The sequence below is a fragment of the Triticum urartu genome, chromosome 7A, assembly GCF_056163025.1.
Source record: "Triticum urartu cultivar PI428250 chromosome 7A, HENAU_Tu73, whole genome shotgun sequence".
Lineage (NCBI taxonomy): Eukaryota > Viridiplantae > Streptophyta > Magnoliopsida > Poales > Poaceae > Triticum > Triticum urartu.
In genome coordinates this window covers 668,501,263-668,527,944 of record NC_141879.1, presented here as the reverse complement: position 1 = coordinate 668,527,944, position 26,682 = coordinate 668,501,263, and the positions used below count along the sequence as shown (strand labels likewise).

At 44.6% G+C, this 26,682-nt stretch overlaps 2 protein-coding genes across 2 annotated transcripts; one reads left to right on the top strand and one right to left on the bottom strand.

Moving 5' to 3' along the window:
* The first annotated feature begins 12,744 nt into the window (after nt 1-12,744).
* On the top strand, nt 12,745-19,156 carry ABA3 (molybdenum cofactor sulfurase (LOS5) (ABA3)). The gene is made up of 22 exons (XM_048690172.2): nt 12,745-12,902; nt 13,197-13,295; nt 13,395-13,453; nt 13,823-13,983; nt 14,232-14,413; nt 14,905-15,028; nt 15,154-15,256; nt 15,338-15,383; nt 15,566-15,604; nt 15,693-15,849; nt 15,926-16,028; nt 16,219-16,335; nt 16,427-16,504; nt 16,602-16,703; nt 16,803-16,896; nt 16,994-17,104; nt 17,216-17,280; nt 17,589-17,737; nt 17,891-18,123; nt 18,286-18,416; nt 18,610-18,720; nt 18,801-19,156. Exons 1-22 carry the CDS (start codon nt 12,791-12,793, stop codon nt 18,915-18,917), a joined length of 2,493 nt encoding a protein of 830 aa, XP_048546129.2. The 5' UTR covers nt 12,745-12,790; the 3' UTR covers nt 18,918-19,156.
* A 158-nt stretch (nt 19,157-19,314) lies between these two features.
* LOC125525154 (uncharacterized) lies at nt 19,315-23,755 on the bottom strand. Its single transcript, XM_048690173.2, has 8 exons — nt 23,508-23,755; nt 23,327-23,387; nt 23,139-23,212; nt 21,125-21,217; nt 20,982-21,052; nt 20,086-20,890; nt 19,909-19,991; nt 19,315-19,764 (listed from the first exon to the last, which is right to left on the bottom strand). The coding sequence occupies exons 1-8, from the start codon at nt 23,631-23,633 to the stop codon at nt 19,719-19,721; spliced, it is 1,359 nt and encodes a 452-aa protein (XP_048546130.2). The 5' UTR covers nt 23,634-23,755; the 3' UTR covers nt 19,315-19,718.
* Between the last annotated feature and the right edge of the window lie 2,927 nt (nt 23,756-26,682).

The following is a 26,682-nucleotide window of genomic DNA, read 5'->3' as shown; positions in this document are numbered from 1 at the left end:
AAAGACTTCATATAGGAGAAGATGGACGTCGGAGAGCCACCAAGGGGCCCACGAGGTAGGGGGCGCGCCCTAGGGGGGGGCGCCCCCCACCCTCGTGAGCAGGGTGTGAGCCCCCTGGCCTTCATCTTTGGCAAGGTTTTTTCTTTATTTATTTTAAGATGTTCCGTGGAGTTTCAGGACTTTTGGAGTTGCACAGAATAGGTCTCTAATATTTGCTCCTTTTCCAGCCCAGAATTCCAGCTACCGGCATTCTCCCTCCTTATGTAAACCTTGTAAAATAAGAGAGAATAGCCATAAATATTGTGACATAAAGTGAAATAACAGTCCATAATGCAATAAATATCGATATAAAAGCATGATGCAAAATGGACGTATCAATAACCCACAAGTATAGGGGATCGCAACAGCTTTCGAGTGTAGAGTATTCAACCCAAATTTATTGATTTGGCACAAGGGGAGCCAAAGAATATTCTCAAGTATTAGCAGCTGAGTTGTCAATTCAACCACACCTGGAAACTTAGTATCTGCAGCAAAGTGTTTAGTAGCACAGTAATATGATAGTGGTGGTAGCAGCAACAAAAGTAAAGACAGCAAAAGTAATGTTTTTGGTATTTTGTAGTGATTGTAACAGTAGCAGCGGGAAAGTAAATAAGCGTAAACCAGTATATGGAAAACTCGTAGGCACCGGATCAGTGATGGATAATTATGCCGGATGCGGTTCATCATGTATCAGTCATAACATAGGGTGACACAGAACTAGCTCCAATTCATCAATGTACTGTAGGCATGTATTCCGTATATAGTCATACATGCTTATGGAAAAGAACTTGCATGACATCTTTTGTCCTATCCTCCCATGGTAGCGGGGTCCTATTAGAAACTAAGGGATATTAAGGCCTCCTTTTAATAGAGAACCGGAACAAAGCATTAGCACATAGTGAATACATGAACTCCTCAAACTATGGTCATCACCGGGAGTGGTCCCGACTATTGTCACTTTGGGGTTGTCGGATCATAACACATAGTAGGTGACTATAGACTTGCAAGATAGGGTCAAGAACTCACATATATTCATGAAAACATAATAGGTTCAGATCTGAAATCATGGCACTCGGGCCCTAGTGACAAGCATTAAGCATAGCAAAGTCATAGCAACATCAATCTCAGAACATAATGGATACTAGGGAACAAACCCTAACAAAACTAACCCGATTACATGATAAATATCATCCAACCCATCACCGTCTAGCAAGCCTACGACAGAATTACTCACGCACGGCAGTGAGCATCATGAAATTGGTGATGGAGGATGGTTGATGATGACGACGGCGACGAATCCCCCTCTCCGGAGCCCCGAACGGACTCCAGATCAGCCCTCTCGAGAGGTTTTAGGGCTTGGTGGCGGCTCGGTATCGTAAAACGCGATGATTTCTTCTCTCTAATTTTTTTCTCTCCGAAAGCAAATATATAGAGTTGGAGTTGGCGTCGGAGGGCATCCAGGGGGCCCACGAGGTAGGGGGCGCGCCCCCACCCTCGTGGACAGGGTGTGGGCCCCCTGGTCTTCATCTTTGGCGAGGATTTTTTATTTTTTTTCTAAGATGTCCCGTGGAGTTTCAGGTCATTCCGAGAATATTTGTTTTCTACACATAAAACAACACCATGGCAATTCTGCTGAAAACAACGTCAGTCCGGGTTAGTTCCATTCAAATCATACAAGTTAGAGTCCAAAACAAGGGCAAAAGTGTTTGGAAAAGTAGATATGACGGAGACGTATCAATGACCTAATGTATAACATTCCAAATTGAAAATTTGGGATGTTACAAACCTACCCCCCTTAAGATGAATCTCGCCCTCGAGATTCGGGTTGGCTAGAAAATAGGTGAGGGGGTCCTTCAGCAGTTCTTCCTCTTGCTCCCAGGTGGCTTCATCCTCGGTGTGGTGGCTCCACTGAACTTTGCAAAACTTGATAACCTTGCTGCGGGTGGCTTGGCTGGCATACTCAAGAATCTTGACTGTTTTCTCCTCATAGGTCAAATCACTATCCAACTGAATTGCTTCCAGTAGCACTGTATCTCTCAGCGGTATGTCCGCCATCTCTGCGTGGCACTTCTTCAACTGGGAAACGTGGAACACATCGTGAACTCCTGACAATCCTTCAGGCAACTTCTCCCATACGTTTTTGTATGGTCCCACAAAAGGTGGTGCTAACTTTCCCTTAACTCCAAAGCGCTTAACTCCCCGAAGTGGAGATACTCGAAGATAAACTCGGTCTCCGACTTCGTAAACTGTCTCCTTGTGTTTAGATTCTGTGTAGCTCTTCTGCCTGGATTGGGCTACCTTGAGCCTATCGCGAATCAATTTCACTTTTTGTTGAGACTCCTTAATCAAATCCGGTCCAAACAACTGGCGGTCTCCAACTTCATCCCACGACAATGGTGTTCTGCACCTTCTTCCGTACAAGGCTTTGAAAGGGGCCATCTTCAAACTGGATTGATAACTGTTGTTGTAAGAGAACTCTGCATATGGCAAATTGTCGTCCCAACTAGATCCATAATCTAGCGCACAAGCTCTCAGCATATCCTCCAAAATCTGATTGACCCTCTCGGTCTGTCCATCTGTCTGCGGATGAAAAGCTGTACTGAACTCTAGCCTGGTACCCAAAGTTTCGTGCAATTGATTCCAGAACTTTGAGGTAAATTGGGTTCCTCTATCTGATACAATGCTCATCGGAACTCCATGCAGGCATACGATCCTGGTCATGTATATCTTTGCCAACTTAGCACTAGTGTAAGTGGTCTTTACTGGGATGAAATGAGCTACCTTCGTCAAGCGATCGACTACAACCCATATCGAGTCATAGCCTGAACGGGTCCTGGGTAATCCCGTGATGAAATCCATGCCTAGCTTATCCCACTTCCATTCAGGTATTGGCAATGGTTGTAGCAATCCTGCTGGCTTCTGATGCGCTGCCTTTACTCTCTGACATACATCACAAACTGCTACATACTCTGCAATATCCTTCTTCATTCCGGTCCACCAGAAAGTATCCTTCAAATCTAAATACATCTTCATATTTCCTGGGTGAATCGAATATGGTGAATCATGGGCCTCCTGCAGAATCAACTTCCTGATCTCCAGGTCGTTAGGCACATAAACACGGTCTTCAAACCATAGGGTATCGTGCTCATCCTCACGAAATCCCTTAACTTTTCCTTTGCTCATCTTCTCCTTTATAGAGGCAACCTCCTTGTCAGTCTTCTGAGCTTCTCTGATCTTATCCATCAAAGTAGATTGGATCTCCAATGTTGCTACATAGCCTCTCGGAACTATCTCCAAACATAGCTCACGAAGGTCTTCGGCTAACACCTTCGGTAAATCTCCTGTCATTAGTGTGTTGACATGGCTCTTACGGCTCAGTGCCTCGGCTACTACGTTAGCCTTTCCGGGATGATAATGCAATCTCATATCATAATCCTTGATGAGCTCCAACCATCTCCTTTGCCTGAGATTTAGCTCCTTCTGCGTGAAAATATACTTCAAACTCTTGTGATCCGTGTATACTTCACAATGGTTTCCAATGATAAAATGTCTCCAAGTCTTCAATGCATGCACTACGGCTGCTAAATCCAAATCATGCGTGGCATAATTCAACTCATGAGGTTTCAACTGTCGTGAAGCATACGAAACAACTCTTCCCTCCTGCGTAAGCACTGCTCCAAGTGCTCGACGTGAAGCGTCGCAATATACCTCGTAATCCTTGCGCTGATCTGGCAAAATCAACACTGGCGAGGTAACCAAACGTTTCTTTAACTCCTGGAAACTGGCCTCACATTCCTCAGTCTATTTGAACTTGGTATCCTTCTTCAACAACTCCGTCATAGGCTTCGCAATTTTTGAGAAATTCTCTATGAATCTCCGATAGTATCCTGCAAGTCCAAGAAAACTCCGGATCTCTCCAACTGTTGTGGGTGCTTCCCAATTTGTCACAGTGACAACCTTGGTCGGATCTACTGCTATACCTTCTCCGGATATAACGTGTCCGAGGAATCCAACTTCCTTTAACGAAAACTCACATTTGCTGAACTTGGCATATAGCTGATGTTCTCTGAGCTTCTCAAGTACCAAACACAAATTCTCCTTATGCTCCTCTCATTCTTTGAGTAGACCAAAATATCATCAATGAACACCACGACGAACTTATCCAAAAACTCCATAAACACCTCGTTCATCATGTTCATGAAATATGCAGGTGTGTTAGTCAGACCAAATGACATAACGGTATACTCATACAGCCCATACCTGGTGGTAAAAGCTGTCTTAGGTATATCCTGCTCTCGAATTTTTAACTGATGGTATCCTGATCACAGATCGATCTTGGAAAATACCTTAGCTCCTTGCAATCGATCAAACAGATCATTGATCATCGGCAGTGGGTACTTGTTCTTGATTGTTACTTCATTCAATCCTCGATAATCAACAACCATCCTTAACGATCCATCCTTCTTATCCACTAGAAGTACTGGCAATCCCCAAGGCGAAGAACTTGGGCGAATATAACCTTTATCCAGTAACTCCTTAATTTGCTTCTTAATCTCCTCCAAATCTTTTGCGGGCATCCTGTATGGTCTCTTAGATATGGGCCCTGTGCCTGGCAAAAGCTCAATCAAAAACTCAATATCTCTATCCGGTGGCATGCCTGGCAACTCCTCTGGAAATACGCCAAGGAAATCCTTCACCACTGGTACTTCCTCCTGCACAACTCCTGATAAGGAATTTACTTGAGTCCTCTTCGGCACATGTCGGGATACATACTTGATCCTTCTTCCTTCTGGCGTCGTAAGCAAATTGACTTACTGGCGCATTCAATGTTCCCTCAATACTTCGATAACCAATCCATGCCTAATATCACATCTAATCCTTGAGATTCCAATACTATTAGGTTCGAGGGAAATACATAGTTACCAATCCTTAATGGTAACCGATCACACCATAGACTAGCCATATACTCTGCTCTAGGCGAGGTTACTAACATGGGTGACCTAAGGGCTTGGGTTGGCAGTTTATACTTATCCACAAATCCCCTTGAGATGTATGAATGCGATGCACCAGTATCAAAAAGAACGAGTGCAGTAAATGACTTAACCAAAAACTTACCTATTACTGCATCTGGCTGAGCTTCAACCTCCTCCACGTTAACGTGGTTCACCTGTCCCCTATTGAAAGGGTTCGGCTTCTTCCTAGAGCTTACATTGCCATTTCCATTCTGGGCTTCAGGACATTCATTGGCGTAATGTCCAGTCTTCTGGCACTTATAGCAAGTGACTTGGCTCAGGTCTCTCTTGGCTGGCGTTGATGGGTTGGTACGGTTCTGGCCATTGCTTCCTCCATTCCCATTACCATTCTTGGGGCCATTATGATTGTGCGAGCTGCCTCCTCCATGGGTATGCTGAAAATGTCCTCCCAGTTTAGGGGTAAAACGTGGCTTCTGCTGAGCTCCAGAACTGTACTTCCCTTATCCATACTTCCTCTTGCGGTTTTCAATCTGCTGTTGCTTCCCTTCAATCATAAGAGCGCGATCTACCAACTCCTGGTAGTTGTTGAAGCTTGCTACCATCAACTGCATGCTCAACTCATCATTCAGTCCTTCCAGAAACTTCTCTTGCTTAGCTGCATCCGTAGCAACATCATCTGGGGCATAACGTGCTAGCTTACTAAAGTCATCCACATACTGGCCAACTGTCCGTCCTCCTTGGCGCAAGTTGCGAAACTCACGCTTCTTCATGGCCATAGCTCCTGCTGAAACATGGGCAGTACGGAAAGCCTGCTGAAATTGGTCCCATGTCACCATGGCTATAGGGTAGGTGATAGTGTAATTCTCCCACCATGATGCTGTTGGTCCATCCAACTGATGTGCGGCAAAGCGCACCTTCTCAGCATCAGTACATCCTGTAGTGTTTAACTCCCTTCCAATCTTGCGGAGCCAATCATCTACTACTATAGACTCGGTGCTACTAGAGAACACCGGCGGATTCAGCCTAAGAAAACGGGTTAAGTGATCAACAGGTGGTGGCGGTAGTGGGTTGTTGTTGTTGTTCCCCCGATTCTGATTCTGGACTAGCAACTGCATCAACGTATTCTGCTGCTGGATCAACTAAGTGAGCTCCGGTGGGAAAGGAAATCCATTGTCACGTCTCGGAGGCATCTGGGGTTTAGAAAAGATGAGAATATAGAATAGGATGAGGTCTAGAGGGAAAACACTACCCATATGCACATGAGGCAAAATGCAAAAAAAAACCACTTCATTCAATCAAACAAGGGCATACAACGGTCTATCTATTGTTACAAAAAGTGCTCGGGCTATACTAGATACATGGGAGAATACTACTACTGTTATGGTGGTCGACTAGAAAAACTGCTCCGATGAAGACTCCATGATATCTGCTCCAGCTTCATCAACATAGTCATCATCGCTATCGTCTGGGTCCGAGTCGGTGTCGTCGATGATGATGTAGTTCTCTGGACAAGTGCAATCTTCGTCTTCTCCTCCAGTTGCGGGAAATCCCATGAACACTTTCAGCTTCTTCTTCAGATCATCATTCTTCTCTACTAGTGTTGCTATTTCCTCCTCATATCCATCGCGTGTAGACTTGAGTTCTTCCTCCAGCTCCGTGATCTTGGTCATGGCTTTCTTCAGGTCTATCATGTCTGCACACATCTGGTTCTCCTGGCATCGAATGTGCTGGTTTAACTCCTGGATGAAAGCTGCAATTGATCTATCCTTCCTGGTGCTGATCATCTCCCATTGCTCATCTCGGTGCCCACAAATCTGGTAGATAGTATCCTTGAGATCCTTGTGGTAAACTTCTCCAATGCGCCCCATAGTGATGTGGGCTGCCATGCTCTTCCCTAGACTCCAGGTTGGTGCATCAAAGGAAAACTCTATGGGCTTAGTGACAGGCATGAACGTCCTTCCTGGAACTTGAACTTGAATCATCCAGCGTTCCTCTTCAGGTAAAGTGGCGTTGTAGGTCCCGGTGAAGCTTGGTACTCCGATGTTCGGGTATCTAGTGACTTCCTTCAAGTGACGTCCAAAGGGTGTATCTTCATCCGGTTGCGTGAACTTGTTCCTTGCACTACTACAAAAAAGGCTATAGATGGGATTGATACTAATGGCGCACCAGACAAGCGGTGCGCCATTAGTATCTACTAATGGCACACCACCTACTGATACGCCATTAGAGTTGAAACTACTAATGGCGCACCTGGCCCAGGGTGCGCCATTAGTATCAAATTTTTTTTAACTAGTGAGCCTGTCCAAACATACTAATGGCGCATCCAGATACAGTGCGCCATTACTAGTTGTAACTAGTAATGGCGCACCTGTGGGATAGTGCGCCATTAGTATTTTTTTTTGACTTATTTTAAATTTTGAAGGCGGGAAGATAGTAATGGCGCACCATGGGTAGGTGCGCCATTATTTTGGACAGCCTCTCCTACCCACACTCACTTTCTCCTCCCTCCCCGGCCCCTCCCTATATATCCCCTCTCTCTACTCCCTCGCCCTCGCCCTCGATCCCCTTCCCCTCTCCTCTCCCGACGCCGCTGCCCCGCCGCCCCGACGCCGCCTCGACGCTGCCCCGCCGCCCCGACGCCGCCTCGACCCCGCCCCGCCGCCCCGACATCCTCCCCGCGCCCCACTCCCCGGCATCCTCCCCGCGCCCCACTCCCCGGCCCTCTCACCACGGCCACAGAGGCTCCTGGATCTGGACCAGCCGCCGCCGGACAGCAGCAGGTCAGTAAGCCTCTCTCTCTCTCTCTCTCCGTTCATGTACCTTCCCCTGGCCTGCTGTGACTCACTCAACCCCCATTTGCATCTAGGCAGGCGGCATCCGTCACCGGCAGGCAGGCGACATCCATCACCGGCAAACCTCCCACGCACCGTGCCTCGGACGCACAGCCTCGGACATCTAGACCCCCCTCTCTGTCTCTCTGGCACCGTTTCCCGGCAAGCTTTTCAGCCCCGGCAAGGTCTTCGCCCGGCAAGCTTTTCCCCCGGCAAGGTCTTCGCCCGGCAAGCTTTTCCTCCGGCAATCTTTCCTCCCCGGCAAGGTCTTTCTCGGCAAGATTTCACACCGGCAAGCTTCCACGCCGGCAAGCTTCTCCGCCGGCAAGCTTTCCACCCCGGCAAGGTCCAATTATACATTTTGTAACCTGTGCAAAAAATAGAAAATTAAAAAATAAAAAAACCTAATATTCATACTAATGGCGCATCACTCCATAGTGCGCCATTAGTATGCCAAAGGATACTAATGGCGCATCATTAGACAGTGCGCCATTAGTATGCCGAACTTACTAATGGCGCATCTCGTTGTCGTGCGCCATTAGTATGCCAAAGCACCTGGGTATACATGGCCCCCTGGGAGGCATACTAATGGCGCACTGTTGTATATACTAATGGCGCATCTGGGGTGCGCCATTAGTATACCAGATACTAATGGCGTGCTACTAATGTCGCACCACTAATGCGCCATTAATGGCCAAATTAGGTGCGCCATTAGTAGGCCTTTTCCTAGTAGTGTTGCATCCGCCATCCTAAAAGAGTAGAAAAGATGAGGAGTCAGAAATGAGAAGAGTGAGTAGTGATCTAGGGCTTTTAGCTTAGTGGTCGTGTCCTACAGTCAGCGTGGGCTCTGATACCATCTTGTAGCGACCAGACCTCAAACAGTCCGATCTCTGTGCTTTAGTGTCATCCCTGGATCAGTAATGCTGACACACACAGTACTTGAAGGATTTATAACAGAGTAGCAATCACACACTTAGTACATCGAATGTCTCAAAAGAGAACTTATTACAATAAATATGGCTTAAGGCCATCTAATAACGATAACAGCGGAAGGCTTGAAAGATAAGTGAGTCCATCAACTCCAACGACATCACTGAGTATAGAACCACGACCTAAAGGCTCCTTACTCGTCGTCTGAAAAGTCTGCAACATGAACGTTGCAGCCAGAAAACGGGTCAGCACATGGAATATGCTGGCAATGTAACACATAGAGGGTAATGAAAGAATAAAGCTATACTACATGCATATATGGCTGGTGGAAAGCTCTATGGTTACAGTTTTTTCATAAAGCCAATTTTTCCCTACTGCAAAGAAATAAATTTTATTTAACTATCATGGTGGTTGTTAAAACATTGAGAAGATAGACATCCTCTCAATCCCAATTAAGTATCATCATTAAAACCCAACAATATTAATTAAAGTAACATGATAAGATTCACATGATAATCCAAGTACTAGATACTCAAGACGTCCATAACCGGGGACACGGCTAACCATGATTAGTTTATACACTCTGCAGAGGTTTGCGCACTTTTCCCCACAAGACTCGATCTCCTCCGTTGGGATTCTCGCACTGCATGATGTTTGAGAAACGGATGTCCGAGACATAGTTTTTCAGAAGTACTAGCACCTTATGATCGGGTAGACAGTACCAACCTACATCCCCTACATCTGCTAGTCTACCACTGTAAGAGTTCGCACGACTTAGTCAACTATGCTAGAGCCCATAGTAGCTTGTGGCTGCACACAGAAGTTTCTAGTATGAATAATCTCGTGATCCCTTTGAGCCTGGGTGGCGGTCCATAAAGAAAAACAGGCAATCGCTGGAATACCCAGGTGCCTCAATCCACCAAAATGTGTGTTTAAGTTGCCACCTTAAATAATCCATTAATTTATCAATCTCACATCTGTCATGGATACACTCACCCAATCCACGTCTACTAGCATAGCATGGCATAATAAGAAAACGTAGAAGTAACTCCCAAGGGTTTGATAATAAAACAGGTAATAGGTACTACCTCATCTACTTCCCAAAACACAATTTAATTAGATCCTAATCATGCAATTGTTTGAGGATTGATCTAATGTGTAAAACTGGGTATGAAAGGGATATGATCAAAGTGTTACTCGCCTTGCTGATGATCCGTGAAACCTAGAGATTCAAAGTAGCAAGCGGCGCACTCCGGATACTCTATCGCAAACAAACAAGCATACAATAAGTACTCATTTAATGCCTGGGTAAAACTCAAATAAGAAATCTAATCAGAAAGTTCAACTTAAGAACTCCGGTTTGCAAAAAGAATCAAATCGAACGAAACAACGAAAGAAACAAACTTCGTTTACTAATCTGGATCTAAGTCAAATTTTATAGCTGCAAAAACTTGTTTGAGTTGGTTAAACGGAAAGAGGGTTTCGAGACGAAACTCCAGGCGCTTGAATCGCCTGATTCCGATAACGAGCGAAAAGATAAACTAAAACGAAAATCGGATCAGAAATCATGATCGGAAATAATCGCAGAAAGCCAAGAAAAAGAAAAACTGACGAACAGATTAACGAACGAAACATTCGTTATCTGAAACTAAATGGTGAACGCGTTCGTTAAAACGAATGAACGAGCGAACACTCGCTAAATAAAAGAACCGATAAAACCAATAAAAAATAAACCTAGGGTTTCTAAAAAAACCGGATCGGTTTTTCTTAGAAAACCGGGGTGGCGGGTGGCTACCTCGGCTCGGGCTCCGGCGAGGTCCGACGGGGTCCGGCGGGGCTCCGGTGGCGGTGGGTGGCTTGGGGTGGCGGGGCGGCGGCGGCGGGGCGGCAGTGGCTTGCGGCGGCGGCGCAAGGCGGCGGGGCGGCGATGGCTTGCGGCGGCGGCGGCTCCGGCTGTGGGGCTCCAGGGGGGCCCCCGGGGTCGGTTTATAAAGGGGGGGTGGGGGCGGTGGCTTGCGGGAGGGGTTGAGGCGGCGTGGCCCTCCCGGACTCGGCGGCGGCGGCGATCGGGACTCCGGTCCCGATCCGGATGCGGGAGGCGGCGGCGGCTGGGCCTTCGGCCCAGTCGGGTGCGCGGGAGTTTTTTTTAAATAATCCCGCCGAACTAAGAAAAATCCTAGAAAAATAAATAAAATCTAAAAATGCCAAAACAAATTTTCACCGTCTAAATAAAATATTTCGAACAGGATGAACATTTTCTTGGCCCTAAAGTGCAGTTTTGAAAACGTGCAATTTTTCCTAAATTCAAATATAATAGCCAGAAAATCCGAAATAAAATCTTACTTGATCTTTTTAAAAACCTTCAATATTTATTTATTTTGGGAAAGTCATTTTATTCCCTCTCTCATATTTTTATTATAGAAATAATTGAAGATAAAATAAATAAAATCAATGATCCTGTTTTTCCAAAATTTGAGAAAACTCAAATATGAAAATAACGAAATCCCCAACTCTCTCCGTGGGTCCTTGAGTTGTGTAGAATTTTTGGATCAGGCCAAAAGCAAAAAAAATATGATATGTAGTGATAACCTAATGTATAACATTCCAAATTAAAAATTTGGGATGTTACATGTTGCTTGTACGAGTAAATTGGGGGCAACACTAAATTTAGGAATATCTTGTATTTAGCAATTAGTATGCTTATTCATTTAACCTAATTTGGGGTATTTTAACGGAATTCAATGTCTAAGTCTGAGCGGCAACTTGTATATTTTTGTGTGCTTAGTTCTCTTATGAAGCATATATATTGCTAATCATACATGTATTTTGCGATCAATATGGGTAAATATAATTATAAATTTTCCTGAAGGGTACAAGTTCTTGTTTGTTGAAGTTGTTTTTTCCTTGTCTTTGGCCCCCATAGATTCTTGTCAAGCTCCGCTACTGTTACCTTGCACCAAACCATGTCATGTACAAAAATCTGGCACAGATCACAGCGAAAAAACAGTCTGGACATTTGCGTAGTTACAATGAAATCTCTTCGAAACATCTTCTCCATGGCATCAATATTCGCAAGACAAAATTCTGCCTACATCAGTAAAGAGACTGCAATCGGACTAGAGCAGCGATGCTGCCACTCGTTCACCTGCACGAACTTGATTACCTATAATTATTTTCAGAAGCTATGAGCGATTGACGTACTTGGGCCGTGATGATCCCCTGAAAGCGCATGCCGTCAAATCACAAAGTCATCACCACAGTGTGAATGAAAAGTCCTAACTTCACAAGCAACCAAACCAACAAAAGCTACATGACACATTAACATAACCTCATCAGATCTGAATAACCGGCTTCGAAGGCTATAGATTAGGCCGGAGACAACATTTAGGAATGTCCCACACGAGACAGACAAATGGTGGGTTGTTCAGGCCCAGCCTGCACGTTCCAGCCCACCACCGTGCGGGCCAGGCCATCGCATCGCACTCACAATGCGCTCAAGTGAGCTGGCCCGGACGCCTACCACATCATCACTGCTTAGCATTCTTGTGGAAAGAAAAAGGAGAGAATGTGACGCCATTGATGCGTCCGCAGAAGCTTCGTGTCCCGCCATTGACCACGGGAGGGAGGGCAGCCAATGGGGGAGAACTAGGAGGGGTCAATCCGTGCGTGAGCCATTACGTAGGTAGCCAAGCCACCGCCCGCTCTCCGCCTCTCGCCGTCCGCCGACGCCACACGCAAGCAATTTTTAATCCCCCGCCGAGCGCCCCAACCACCGCCGTCTGGCTCCCTTTCTCCACTCCGGGCACGAGGGAGAATAATCTAATCTAATTGGCCCAGTGCGCGCCACGCCTGCCGCCACTAGCTCCACTCTCGCCGCCGAATCAATCAGGATCCCCCTCGGGCTCGCTCCAGCTAATCCGGCCGGCCCTTTCCGGCTCCGGCCGCGGTGTGAGCTGGGAGGATTCGGGGGGGGGGGGGGGGGGGGGGGGGGGGGGCGAGGGCGGGACGGAGGGAGGCATGGAGCAGAGCAGGGAGGAGTTCTTGGAGCAGTTCGGCGGCGACTACGGCTACCCGGACGCGCCCAGGGGCGTCGACCAGATGCGGGCCGCCGACTTCAAGCGCCTCCAAGGTGCTTAACCCATTCACGCTTCTCTCAATTTATTCATACAAGAGAGTTTCAGGGGGAAAACTGGAATTTTTCTTTGGATTACTAGAAAGTACTCCCTCAGTTCGGAATTACTTGTGGCAGAAATGGATGTATCATCTAGATACATCCATTTCTGCAACATGTAATTCAGGACGGAGGGAGTATGATTCTTGAGCTGAGAGTGATGGCGATTTGGCAGTTAAATCAATGTGCTGGTGTTGTGTGGAGGAAGTTCATAGCATTTAATTGTGTGTTTTGCTTGATTGTGGGGAGCAGGGACGGTGTACCTGGACCATGCCGGTGCGGCGCTGTACTCGGAGCCGCAGATGGCCGATGTCGTCAAGGACCTCACTTCCAATTTCTATGGCAACCCTCGTATCCTTAGCTCGCGTTGTCGAGAGACATTGTTTTATTTCTTGCTATTGATGTTGCGTTGCGAGTTCTTGAGGATGTGGCCCTTGACGTGTTTGTTAGATAGCCAGAGTGACTCGAGCATGGCCGCGACTGACCAAGTTACTGCTGCGCGCCATCAGGTACCTTTCTGGCTTGTATCTTGTCAGTCCTGTTTACATAATCAACGACAATAAACATTTCTAAGACCAAACGCCATAGCATCAGTTTCTGTGTAAGGAAAAGCCAATGCTGATGAGGTTATTTGCTGTACATATTCCATTCATGTCCTAATGTAGCTACTAGTGTCTGTCTCAACTTACAGTAAGTTTAGAAATGCTCAAACTACATATAGCTAAATGAGGAGAGTATTGATAAAGTATGCACCTGTCATTGTGATTGAAAGTTTGAAGGATACTGTGATTTGCCAACATCTTGCTCTATTCCATGCATTTGAGTAAGTTTGCAGTCAGCTTTTTTCTTGGTTATGATGCAGAATTTATCTTACACAGGTCCTAAAATACTTCAATGCATCTCCAAGAGACTACAAATGCATATTCACCTCCGGGGCAACAGCGGCTCTGAAACTTGTTGGTGAATGTTTTCCATGGAGTAGAGAAAGCTGTTACATGTACACAATGGAGAATCATAATAGTGTACTTGGGATAAGAGAGTATCCTTCCGTTAAAATTCTCAGTACCAGATCACAACTTTACTTGTCTGCCTAGTTGAAGCATATCACCTCTGCTGACATAGAAGCTGCAATAGCACGATGGGTTCCTTTTAAATTCAGCATGCTCAATAGTTTTTCAAATTTGAAATTTAGGAAGAAAAATGGTTCGCACTCTATCCACAAAGTTGAGAAGTTCACGTTGATGCAGGGGATCTTGTAGAATTCGTGTGTCCTTAATGTATTTATAGATATGCTTTGAGCAAAGGAGCAACTGCATTGGCAGTTGATATTGAAGAGGATAAGGGTCTTGAAAAGAACCATGGAAGTCCTAGTTCCGGTTTGTTTAAGATCTCCAGACACTCAAACCAAAGAAGAGGTGGAGATGTCCTTTCGCAGAATTGTCAGAATGGAAGCCTTTCAACGGTTTCAGGTAAAGTTTGTCAGGATGGCATCTATCGTTAATCACATACTAGCAAGATCTTATGTTCTGTTATACTAGTTGATCAATGGGCTAGAGCTTATATTTTTTATAGAATTGATTGTCTTGCTTTATCATTTTTAGATTTATTTTTTTAGAGAACTATGAAGCTTCCACAAGCTAGATGCAACTTATTTGTCCGCATTCTAGGAATGTTTTCTAATACACGTGTTTTATTCATTTAATTGGCATTTCAAGCCCAATTGTTGTACCATACTACCATGCAATGTACATAAATAACTCAAATATCTAACTGCAGAAGTTCCTTCTTCAAACTCTGAAAGTGATTATGTGGAACAATAAAAATCTACGGATGAGTTACATATAGCAAAAACGGAAGCCAAATTTAAAGTTCCACTCATTTCATTAAACATCTGTGCTGGTGTAGTTATTAACTTATTATCATTTTAAATCTTAATTTATTTTTTCTCCCTGTGGTGTAGAAAACAATTGGAATCTGTTTGCATTTCCTTCTGAGTGCAATTTCTCCGGACAGAAATTCAACCTTAACTTGGTCAAGCTTATCAAGGAAGGAAATCTTGTGGGGCTCCCTTCGCAGCAGCAGCAGTAAGATGGTTGATAAATATAAAGCCATGCTTTGGACAAGACAATCAATTTCTCTAAGGGTTATCATCCTCTTTTAGTGGAACTTAAAGTACCTTGACCATACTTACTAATTACACAAAATGCAGGGGTCAATGGATGGTTCTGATAGATGCTGCAAAAGGATGTGCAACTGAACCACCAAATTTAGATGTGTATCCTGCTGATTTTGTTGTCTGTTCGTTCTACAAGGTAAATCTATATGCACCTATTATTGGCTTGAAATCTTGGTCCTAGAGATGTGACCAATTGCTATATTTTGGCAAATTGCAGATATTTGGCTATCCAACTGGTCTTGGTGCTCTAATTATAAAAAACGGTATGCAACAAGTACTTATCACTTTAACTTGGCATAATAGCTATGTTGTATTTTCACATGCTATAAACTACATCAAATATCCTAACGTTAATTAAATTATTACAAAAAACTTTACTTAATTGTTGGCAATCTTCCCAATAGTGTCAGCTTTATGACATCTTTCATATTTTCTGTTTTGACAGAGGCTGCCAGTTTGCTCAACAAGACATACTTCAGTGGAGGTTTTGTGTTGCCCTACTTAATTTCGATGTTCTATTTATCTTATAATTTGTCACTAATTTTGTTTTTAAATTTGTGTAACATCTGTAGGAACGGTAGCTGCTTCAATTGCTGACATTGACTTTGTTCAGAAAAGAAAGAACATCGAACAAGTTCTTGAGGATGGAACAATCTCGTTCTTAAGCATAGCTTCTCTTCGGCATGGTTTTAAGATAATTGAGATGCTAACTACCTCTGCCATTGCACGGTATCTATTAATGATAGTTTGGTCCTAATATTCTGCCTTGGATGTTCTCTGTAAACACTCTGTTTTTCTCTTGTAGGCACACATCATCTCTTGCTACATATGTGAGAAAGAAAATGCTGGACATGAAGCACAGAAATAAGAAAAATGTTTGCATAATCTATGGACTAGAACCATCTAAGGTATAAAAAATCAAGTTATTTTAATGCCTTCTTTAAGATGTACTGTTGCTATTTTTCTGTTTCTTCCACCTGTAGAAAGTGGCTGACACTTGCCACCAATATAAGAGCCAGACATTATGAACATGATATTCTAGGCTTCTTACGTGAAATATGTTAGCTCTATTCATTTTTGCTATCACATATGCTTTAGGTGGCAGATTTAAAGATGAGCCCTACAATCACATTCAATTTGAAAAGAGAAGATGGCACCTGGTTTGGATACCGTGAGGTGGAGAAGCTTGCTTCCTTGTCAGGAATTCATCTGCGTGTAAGTGTATAAACTCAGCTTCCATTCTACCTATGCCGGCCTGTTACCTAATGTTGGTTCCTTGGTTTATTTTCCCTCATCTGTCTTGCAGACGGGCTGCTTCTGTAACCCTGGCGCTTGTGCTAAGTATCTTGGCTTGTCTCACTCGGATCTAGTTTCTAACTTTGAGGTACACCTTACAGACTTATCTAATTAACACATCAATAATCATATATCATTATAGATGCTTCATATCATAATAACGTAAATGTGTATTTACTTGCCAGGCTGGGCATGTTTGTTGGGATGATAATGACGTAATAAAAGGAAAACCAACTGGTGCTGTCAGAATATCATTTGGGTACATTTCCACTTATCAAGATGCGGAGGTATGATTTTAATAAGTTTGCTGTGGCATTTATCAAAATTTCTGTTACTTAGATCCTCTCTAAGGAGTTATCACTTATCAGCAATCTTTTCTTTTCTAGGAATTTCTGAAGTTTCTGCAGTCTTCTTTTGTGTCTAAACCAATAGCATCCAGTAATGGGCACGCGTTGAGTATGAACACTCTTAACTTAGTAGGTAATTGCTTTATGATTTGAAATTAGTGATGGATTACTGGATTGTATATCTGTTGGCATGTTTTTACCAGTTTAGTTCATATAAATTTTAATTGCAGACAATCAGAGTCAGCAAGTTGTTCCAGATGTTCGCTTAAAGTCCATAATTATTTATCCTGTGAAGTCTTGCCAAGGATTTAGCGTGCAGAGTTGGCCGCTGGCCGCTGGTGGTATGTGTGCATTCTATAGCATGGCTTATTCTTTCATTTGTATCTTTGGTTACAGCGATGTTGGTGGCCATAAACTGACGTTTTATAAACCATGTTGTCTTATTTACCTAGGCTTAAAATATGACAGAGAATGGCTTCTTCAAGGATCAGGTGGTGAAATTTTGACTCAAAAAAAGGTAATTGAATTATTCCTGCTTTCTTTGTGTTCAACCTTATGGATAACACCTCAATGCTGTCCCAAAAGCTGAAAGCAAAAATTTGCAACTACCCACTACTTTGTTCATTTTGTTAGATTTCTTGAGCTCTCCAGTAAAACAAATAGTATGGTTACAGAAGGTGAAGACAGATTATGCATCCTAGACATGAACAAAGCAAACTTGAATGGAAGAACTTTTTTACATTTTAGATATTTTGTTCAAAGTTTGTTGGCGAACCTGCCTGTCAGGATTTCTTTTTAGTGTGAGTTGACTTCCATATTCTTCAGGTACCAGAGTTGGCCTCTATCCGCACATTGATCAACCTGGAGCTTGGGAAGCTCTTTGTAGAGTCACCTAAACGAAAGGATAAATTGCAGATTTCTCTTCTGGAAAATCTGATTCATCTAACTGCAGAAGTAGATGTGTATGGCCAAAGGTAAGAACCGTACCAGTTTTTACATTATTTGATCAACTTCCTTTCCATTCACCATTTGGTGTTGGGTTTATTCGATGTTGCCTTTTTATTTGGAGACGGCCTCGAGTTTTTCACTTAGCTTCAGACTTAGAATAATCCTGGAATTTGCTTCAGGTACGAGGTAGAAAGTTATGATGAGAAGGTAAACACATGGTTCAGTGAAGCTATTGGACGCCATTGTACCTTTATGAGATGTTCAAGCTCCAAGAACAGTTTCTGCACATCTACTGGCAAGAACGGTCGTCTATGCAGGGATACTCGAAGCAAACTTAATTTTGTCAACGAAGGACAATTGCTGCTAATATCTGAAGAGAGCGTCTCTGACCTCAACAGTCGGCTTAGTTCAAGTATGCAATTTTCTTTCCCCGTTCCCTACTTATTGCAAAATGACCAAAAAGGGCTCTAATTGTTCATTGAAATCATTGGATAATTAGCAATTTTGACTGCCTCAGATAATAGTCTTATTTGCACAGCATTTTCTTGGGTAACATGATGTAAACATTTTGCAGGCAATGGAAATGGTAAGCAGCACGTTCTTGTTGATGCAATGAGATTTCGTCCCAACATCGTTATCTCTGGCTCGACGCCATACAGAGAGGATAACTGGAAGAGGCTTCACATTGGAGATGCCTATTTTACTGTAAGTGTTCTTCTCCTTTCAGCATCCATCGACAGAAGGGTTTTTTGTGCACACAATTGAACTTCCTTGTTAGAACTTCAGAGTGATCAAGCTCCTTAATTAACAAAATCCTGATGCTAGCTATTTAGACATATCACACCTGTTCACCAAATGTTGCTGAATCACTCCTGTTTGTCGGACTGTTTGTGTGCAGTCCATGGGAGGATGCAACCGTTGCCAGATGATCAACCTACATCAGAACGCGGGGCAGGTGATCAAGTCCAAGGAACCGCTGGCAACGCTGGCCTCCTACCGACGAGAAAAGGTGAGTCGCCTGCCTGTTGAGCGAGCCGGCACTTGCATTTTTCACCGTGTAAATTTTTTATGCTGTTCATATGTTTCCAGGGCAAGATTTTGTTTGGTGTCCTGTTGAACTATGAAGACGGCTTGAGCGGACAAGAAGAGACCGTCGCAGAGAGATGGCTCCAAGTAGGGCAAGAAGTGCACGCTTCGACAGAGTGATTTCGTGTACAGATACAGAGCCAGCACCCACACCAGAAAAGGTGCTTGGCAATGAGTTGTTTAGGACTACACTTCTACACGCAGTGTGTGCAACAATTTTTTTAATGCCTGTATGTAACATTTTTGTATACATACGACCTGCCTTTCGGAGAGGAAAAAGAAGTTGAAACATGTGAAAAATGTATAGTTGTAAACGGTTCAGATGCCAGAGTTACACAGAACTGATGTTCCTGTGACCATGACATTTGTATAACAGCATGCCAGTTTTGTATTTGTAACCGCGGAACACAGCCGAGCATTATAAAAACCGAGGAACATGACGATTCATGAACTCATGATGATACATGATGATTCATGAACTCATGATGATCCCAGAACTAAACTTGGTAACAACTACTGAGACATGAACTCATGGTAATTCCATAAATGAATTTGGTATAACAACTGTTCAGAACAAGGCAAAAAGGGGACACTGAGACGTCTCAGTGTGCTCGCTGTAAGGTGTAACGTCAGCTCACTCACTGCTCAGTGTGAGCAGTCACAAGCTACAACAGTATTGTGTATGCAGCAGAAAGGGTATTACAGACAGACAGGACAGCTAAGTAACATTTCTTACATCTTACAAGCTACAACAGTATGTAACATTGCATCACGGTGAAGGCGAAATTTTGGTGACAGGTATATGGTGGAGTGACAAAAAAAGATATAGCATTCAGGCGCGCAGCTTCAAAGGTTGAGGACTGACATATATCAACATTTGGATTGGGAGCTCTTGCCGATTATATTCAGCTTCCTCCACCATCAGGTCTCCTCCTCTACAAGAAACAAGTCTCCTCTGATAAGTTTCCTGTGTTAGAACCATGATGTTAGCACCAGATTGATCAGTGAAATGCGCAATGGGTTGGTGGCAAGTAGTTTGATGCATGGCAAAAGGGCTGAAAAAGCAAAAACAACAGGCCTAAATTGCGTCCATGTATAGAAAGGAACAAACCTCGGAGCGTTAGGCTGCTCATCCGACAAAACCCTCAACAGCCTCTCCTCGAATGGTGTCGCATGCCAGCTGACCTTTTGATCCTAACACCAGTGACATCTTAGAATGGTTAGCTCATGTTAACCATAAGTTTGGGTATGCATTACTGGACAAACCATAAACCATCAGAGCACATACCTCCTTGTATTTGGTGGTCGTGTTTGGAATGCCATTGCCATCCCATGCCTTGGGAAACCTTGGAGTAGGGTTATCGACATCTGCGTCCATCCCAGAAGCTGCCGTGAAGACGGGGCTCTCCGTGAAAAGCGTGTTCTCATCGCGCGGTTGGTCGGAAGCAGATGAAGTGACAACACCTTGATTCTCATTGTCTGTGGATGAAGGTTTTAGCCAGTGAGTCAGACTCATTGCAGCACGCTTTTCATCTGAATTTGATTTTGATAGAGCTCCACCATCCAACAGATTTGGGCTTCTGGTTTGGCACTTCGACTCCTCCGAAGGGGGTGATCCTTTTTCTTGGTATGAAGCATTCTCACTGGGAAAACTGAATGGCACTGATTTTGAGAATCCCACCTTAGTGACTGAATTTGAAGAGGTCTGCTGCAGTTTCTTGATATGATCTGCTCCCAAATTTGTACGTTTTGGAGAACTGGAGGGCAGCATTGGTGAAGAATCTTCTGGCGGTTCCATTTGCTGAAGCTTGTTCTCAATGGGTCTCAAGACAGGATAGATAAACTGTTTGCGGGTGCGCACACGCTTCCTAGAGATAGTAGACCCTGTGTGTGAAGCATAAATTGTTCCAGGGGTCTGCATATCATCTCTGAGAACCAAAGGTGTCGGGAAGGGTGAACCATTGCAGTCAGAGAACCTATTTTGCATGCTCCAGAATGGGGACTTATCACGGAGAACTGATCGAGGAACAGAATCAAGTGATTTATCTTGTAAAACTTCAAGTTCAGTCATCAAATCCTCCTCACATTTGAAGCTGAAAGGTTGACATAGGCATCAATTATATAACATCATCAAACCATGTTAAAGGAAGTCCAAACATATAGGAAAACTGGGGCAGTTATTACCATTCAGATGAATTAAATCCAGACACTGATGTTCCTCCCCTTGCAAGTGCATTGATGGACATGTCATCAGACTGCATATCCAAAAAGAAGGCATCAGAGATATGAAACTAATAACAAAATTATTCCATAGATACTGTCCCCACCTCATTAGCGGATTCAGAATTACTTTCATATGACACATTCCGAAGTTCAGCCGGGGTTTGCGATATTGTGCCGTACAACTGGAGGTGAGCTGCCTGGGTGGATTTAAGAGCCACATGAAAATTTCAAATTAGGATAGAATATAAAAACGCCTCAGTTCTTGGAATATTTTACAACATACTCCCAAGCTCTGAAAACAAAGTCAGGTACTGCCAGAACATAAAAAGTAAACAAATGCAGAAAATAAAAATATAAGAGATCAGAACAGACTGTACATTTTGGTCAATAATACCAGCACCAGTGAGCTTTCCCAATAAGAAAGGGCTAGGAAGAATGAAAAATTCTGGACTAAGCCCATATGTTCCAATGCTTAAAATAGAATTATTATCAGCAGGTGCAATGAATCAAGCTCGTGAACTCTTGAAAACATTGGATTTACTTATACAGCTACAGGACAATTAAAATGTAAATTTTACAGATATACTTTACAAAAATGCAAATGCACATACAGCTGTGGGTATATTGGCTATGCCAGCCACACATTTGCTTTCATGCAGTCAAAAAGAAACACAGGAAGTTTCTATTTTTATAACCAGAACATATAAAAAGAATGATTTACCATATACAACACCCAGTGCATGAAATTCCAGAACCATCCTTTTATTTGGTCATAACATATAAAGTAGTTATTTGCAGTGTGCATTTGACAAAATACACTAACTAAAGCACTTGCCATGGAAAATTGTATGCCACAGCTAGTAGGTACAGTGCAAATACTGGGTATACCTAAACCTCTTCATATAAACTACCATAATGCTGAACACAGAAATACAGCACAATCAAATTCAACCTAAACTGCTACCTTGTATCAGATGGAAACCTAAAGGTAACACAAATTACAATAAAACAATGAACCTAGATCCGTCGAACTACACTGGGACCGTCAAAATGGTTGCACAAACATTCCCACATATGTGACTCGAAGAAGGGACATAAGATCATTCAGTTATCAGGTACTGTGTAAACTTAATATCTCCATCTAAACTATCCACATACATTGTGCGCGTCAGGGAAATACAGTACCATATACAACACCCAGTCTATGAAATTCCAGAACCATCCTTTTATTTGGTAATAACATATAAACCATCCTTTTATTTGGTCATAACATACAGGAAGTTTCTATTTTTATAACCAGAACATATAAAAAGAATGATTTACCATATACAACACCCAGTCTATGAAATTCCAGGACCATCCTTTTATTTGGTCATAACATATAATGATATAAACTAGTTATTTGCAGTGTGCATTTGACAAAATACACTAACTGAAGCCCTTGTCATGGAAAATTGTATGCCACAGCTAGTAGGTACAGTGTGATACTGGGCAAACCTAAACCCCTTCCTATAAACTACCATAATGCTCAATACAGAAATACAGGCACGATCAAATTCAATCTAAAGTGATACCTTGTAGCAGATGGGAACCTAAAGGTACCACATATTTACAGTGAAAAAATGAAGCTAGATCCGTCGAACTACAATGGGACAGTCCAAATGGTCTTACACAAACATTCCCCACATCTGTGACCCAAAAGAGGGACATGTATTCATTCAGTTATCAGGTACTGTGTAAACTTGATCTCTCCATCTAAACTATCCATATACATTGCGCGCGTCGGGGAAATACAGTAACACATATGCAATCACAAAAGCAGCCTGGAACGACAATCTGACAGTCACAGTAAGCAAGCGCACGACCATTCCCCACATCTGTGACCCAAAAAAGGGGCAGGAGTTCACCTAGCTATCACCAGGCACTGTGTGAACCTGATCTCTCCATCTATAAACCATCCACATACATCGCACGCATTGCGGAAGCACAGGCGTAATTTGGAAACCTTGAGTTCTGAACCTAGAACTACAACCTGACAGACAGTAACAATATCACGCAGCCATTCCTCACGCGTGTGACCGAACAGAAATTCGTTTAGCGGTGCTCTGGTAGGCGTACCTCTCGCCGAAGCTCCTCGTCGGTGTCGTCGCCATCTGCCAACTGCTCATTCGACCCTGTGCTCTCCGCAAAACCTGAAGCAACACCACGCACGCATCGAAACGAACGACGCAGGGGTTAACCACAGCACACCAATGACGAATCCATGAGGCCAAAATCGCAAATCTGATGGAGACAATCGAGGATACCTTTCTCCTCGTCCGAGGCCGGGAGCGCCTCCCCTCCCCGGCCCTTGGGCACGAGCGGATCCTGCACAGACGCGACCGCACCAAAAACATCATCACCGCCTGGGCTCGAAGCACGACTGAATCGAGGAGCCGTAGGAGGGAGGAAGCGGGATGGAGAGAGGGAGAGGGAGGGTTGGCTTACCCGGTGGGCGGAGGCCGGGCTGTCGGGGCCGGGGCGGCGGCGGAACCAGGAGAGGAAGCAGTCGACGAGGACGGCGTCGAAGAAGGCGACCACCGCCCTCACGAGCGCATCCGCGCACCCGCACATCGGGGCTCCGCCGGGGGCCTAGGGTTTCGCCGCGCCGCCGCCGGATCGGGACGGGATGGGGACGGAGGCGAGTCGGCCGTTTGAAATGGGACACGGGAAGAGGAGGAGGGGACCGGAGAGAGGTAGCCGTAGTGAAACTCGAAGAAGCTCGACGCGACGGGCCGGGCCCGGGGAGTTTCGGCCCGGTTCGTCAGCAGGTCTTGAGTTCGTCGCCGCGGCCCAGCTCTTCTGTCATCACTGGGCCGTCCCGTGGTAGTCTTCCTGGGCCGCAGATGCGTTCGGGCAACGAACGAACAGGTCGCGGTCGCGGGCTGTGTGGTGAGATGCGACGTGATTTGACCGCCGTGGTGGATTCGGGTGGGAGGGAAGTCGGCGTCGAGAATGAGCATGGAACACTGTAGACACGAGGAAAATGACTCCTCCGACGCCGACTGTTCACCGGCCGCGGGGATTTCTTGCGGATTCCGGCGACGAACTGGCGGAAAAAGATGTGGCTGCGAGCTACGCTCGGCACCGCCTCTTTGACATTGCACCAAGGAGGAAAGAAGTTATATACGGATCCGCACAAGTTACCTGTCAATTAACTCGCCTCCTCGCTTTCTCCCTGCCTTCCAGAGTTTTCACCTAGAAGCGGGGTAAATGGGTTAGATCACACGTTTCTCGTGTGTCGTTGCAGTGTTTGAGTTTTATGCGTTGATCAACTAGTTGCTCTAGCGCGTAGCGCATCGACTGGTTCACAAAGGACTTAGTTCAGTGCGACAAAGAGGCATGTGTGAAGGTCTCTGAATGTTTTGGCTTGCCTACAACAGCTTCTTTGGGCTCGCCATGCTACCATCGATCGACGGTCATCATGGTGCCACGTGTCCGTCCCTTGACCAAATCTTCGAGGCAAACTCTGGCTCCACTCAGAGCTAACCATGTAAAGTTGACAGTGTATTGTGAGTGAGAGGGGGCTATAGTTTTTGAACTGTGGTCCAAAGACCTCACTCTAGTATTAAATAAGAAGAAGAGGGCGAAAACCCGCACAATAAACACTTGTCCACAAAAAATTAAGGCCACAGAGCAAAATCATCACTCACGTCATAGGGCTAATTCGACTTCATCCTAGACGACCAAACTGGAGACACCCCTAGTTATAACGACATGGTGCTGTCCATTCACATAAGCAAATTAATATGGGTGGCTGGTTTTTTTCGGTGAGCTTCCCAAACAATTTCGTAGAAAAAATATGACTCAAAATAAGAACCTTTAGGCAGGAGATGTCTCCAGTTTTTGAGTCAGCGTCGGAAATGAGCGAGGAACACCGTTGTCACGAGGAAAATTGTATCCCAGATGCCGACTGTTCACCGGCCGCGGGAATTTCCTGCGAATTCCGGCGACGAACTCGCGGAAAAAGATGTGGCTGCGGGCTAGGCTTGGCACCGCCTCTTTGACGTTGCACCAGGAAGGAGAGAAGTTACGTTGGGGATCAGCTCAAGTTACTTGTCAATTAACTCGCGGCGTCCCCTTCCCCCTGCCTTTCTGAGAGTTCACCCGGAAGCGGGTTAAATGGGTTAGATCACACATTTCTCGTATATCGTTGCAATGTTTGAGTTTTATGCGCCGACCGACTAGGTGTTCTAGCTCGTAGTGCATCGACTGGTTCGCCAAGGATTTAGTTCGGTGCGCCAAAGAGGCATGTGCGAAGGTCTCTGGATGTTTTGGCTTGTCTACAACAGCTTCTTTGGACTCGCCATGCTACCATCGATCAATAGTCATCATGCTGCCACGTGTTCGTCCCTTGATCAAATCTTCGAGGCAAAGTCTGGCTCCACTCATAGCTAACTATGTAAAGTTGACAGTGTATTGTGAGTGAGAAGGGGCTATAGTTTTTGAACCGTGGTTCAAAGACCCCACTCTAGTACGGAGTATTAAATAAGGAGAAGAGGGCAAAAAAACCACACAATAGACACTCCTCCGCAAAAAAAAAATTGAGGCCACATAGCAACATCATCACTCACGTCATATGGCTAATTTGACTTCATCCTAGACGACCAAACTAGAGACACTCCTAGTTGTAACGACATGGTGGTGTCCGTTCACATAAGCAAATTAATATGGACGGCTGTTTTTTTCCCGTGAACTTCCCATATCATTTCGTAGAAAAATTATGACTCAAAACAAGAACCTATAGGTAGGAGATGTCCCCAGTTTTTGAGTCGGCATCGGGAATGAGCGAGGAACACTGTTGTCACGAGGAAAAATGGTACCCCGACTCTGACTGTTCACCGGCCATGGGGATTTCCTGCGGATTCCGTGACGAACTCCAGAAAAAGATGTGGCTGCGAGCTGGGCTTGGCACCGCCTATTTGACATTGCACCAAGGAGGAAAAAAGTTACGTGGGGATCCGCTCAAGTTACTTGTCAATTAACTCGCCGCGTTCCCTTCTCCCTACCTTCCTGAGATTTCACTCGAAAGCGGGTTAAATGGGTCAGATCACATGTTTCTCGTGTGTCGTTGTAGTGTTTGAGTTTTATGCGCCGATCGACTAGTTACTATAGCGCGTAGTGCATTGACTAGTTCGCCAAGGATTTAGTTTGATGCGCCAAAGAGGCATGTGCGAAGGTCTCTGAATGTTTTGGCTTGTCTACAACAGCTTCTTTGGGCCCGCCATGCTACCATCGATAGTCATCATGCTGCCACGTGTCCGTCCCTTGATCAAATCTTCGAGGCAAAGTCTGGCTCCACTTAGAGCTAACCATGTACAGTCGACAGTGTTTTGTGAGTGAGAGGGGGCTATAGTTTTTGAACCGTGGTCCAAAGACCTCACTCTAGTATTAAATAAGGAGAAGAGAGCGAAAAACCACACAATAGACACTCGTCCACAATAAAAATTGGGGCCACAGAGCAACATCATGACTCACGTCACATGGCTAGTTTGACTTCATCCTAGATGACCAAACTGGAGACACCTCTAGTTATAACGATATGGTGGTGTCCGTTCACAGAATCAAATTAATATGGCCGGCCGGTTTTTTTCCGGTGAATTTCCCGTACCATTTCGTAGAA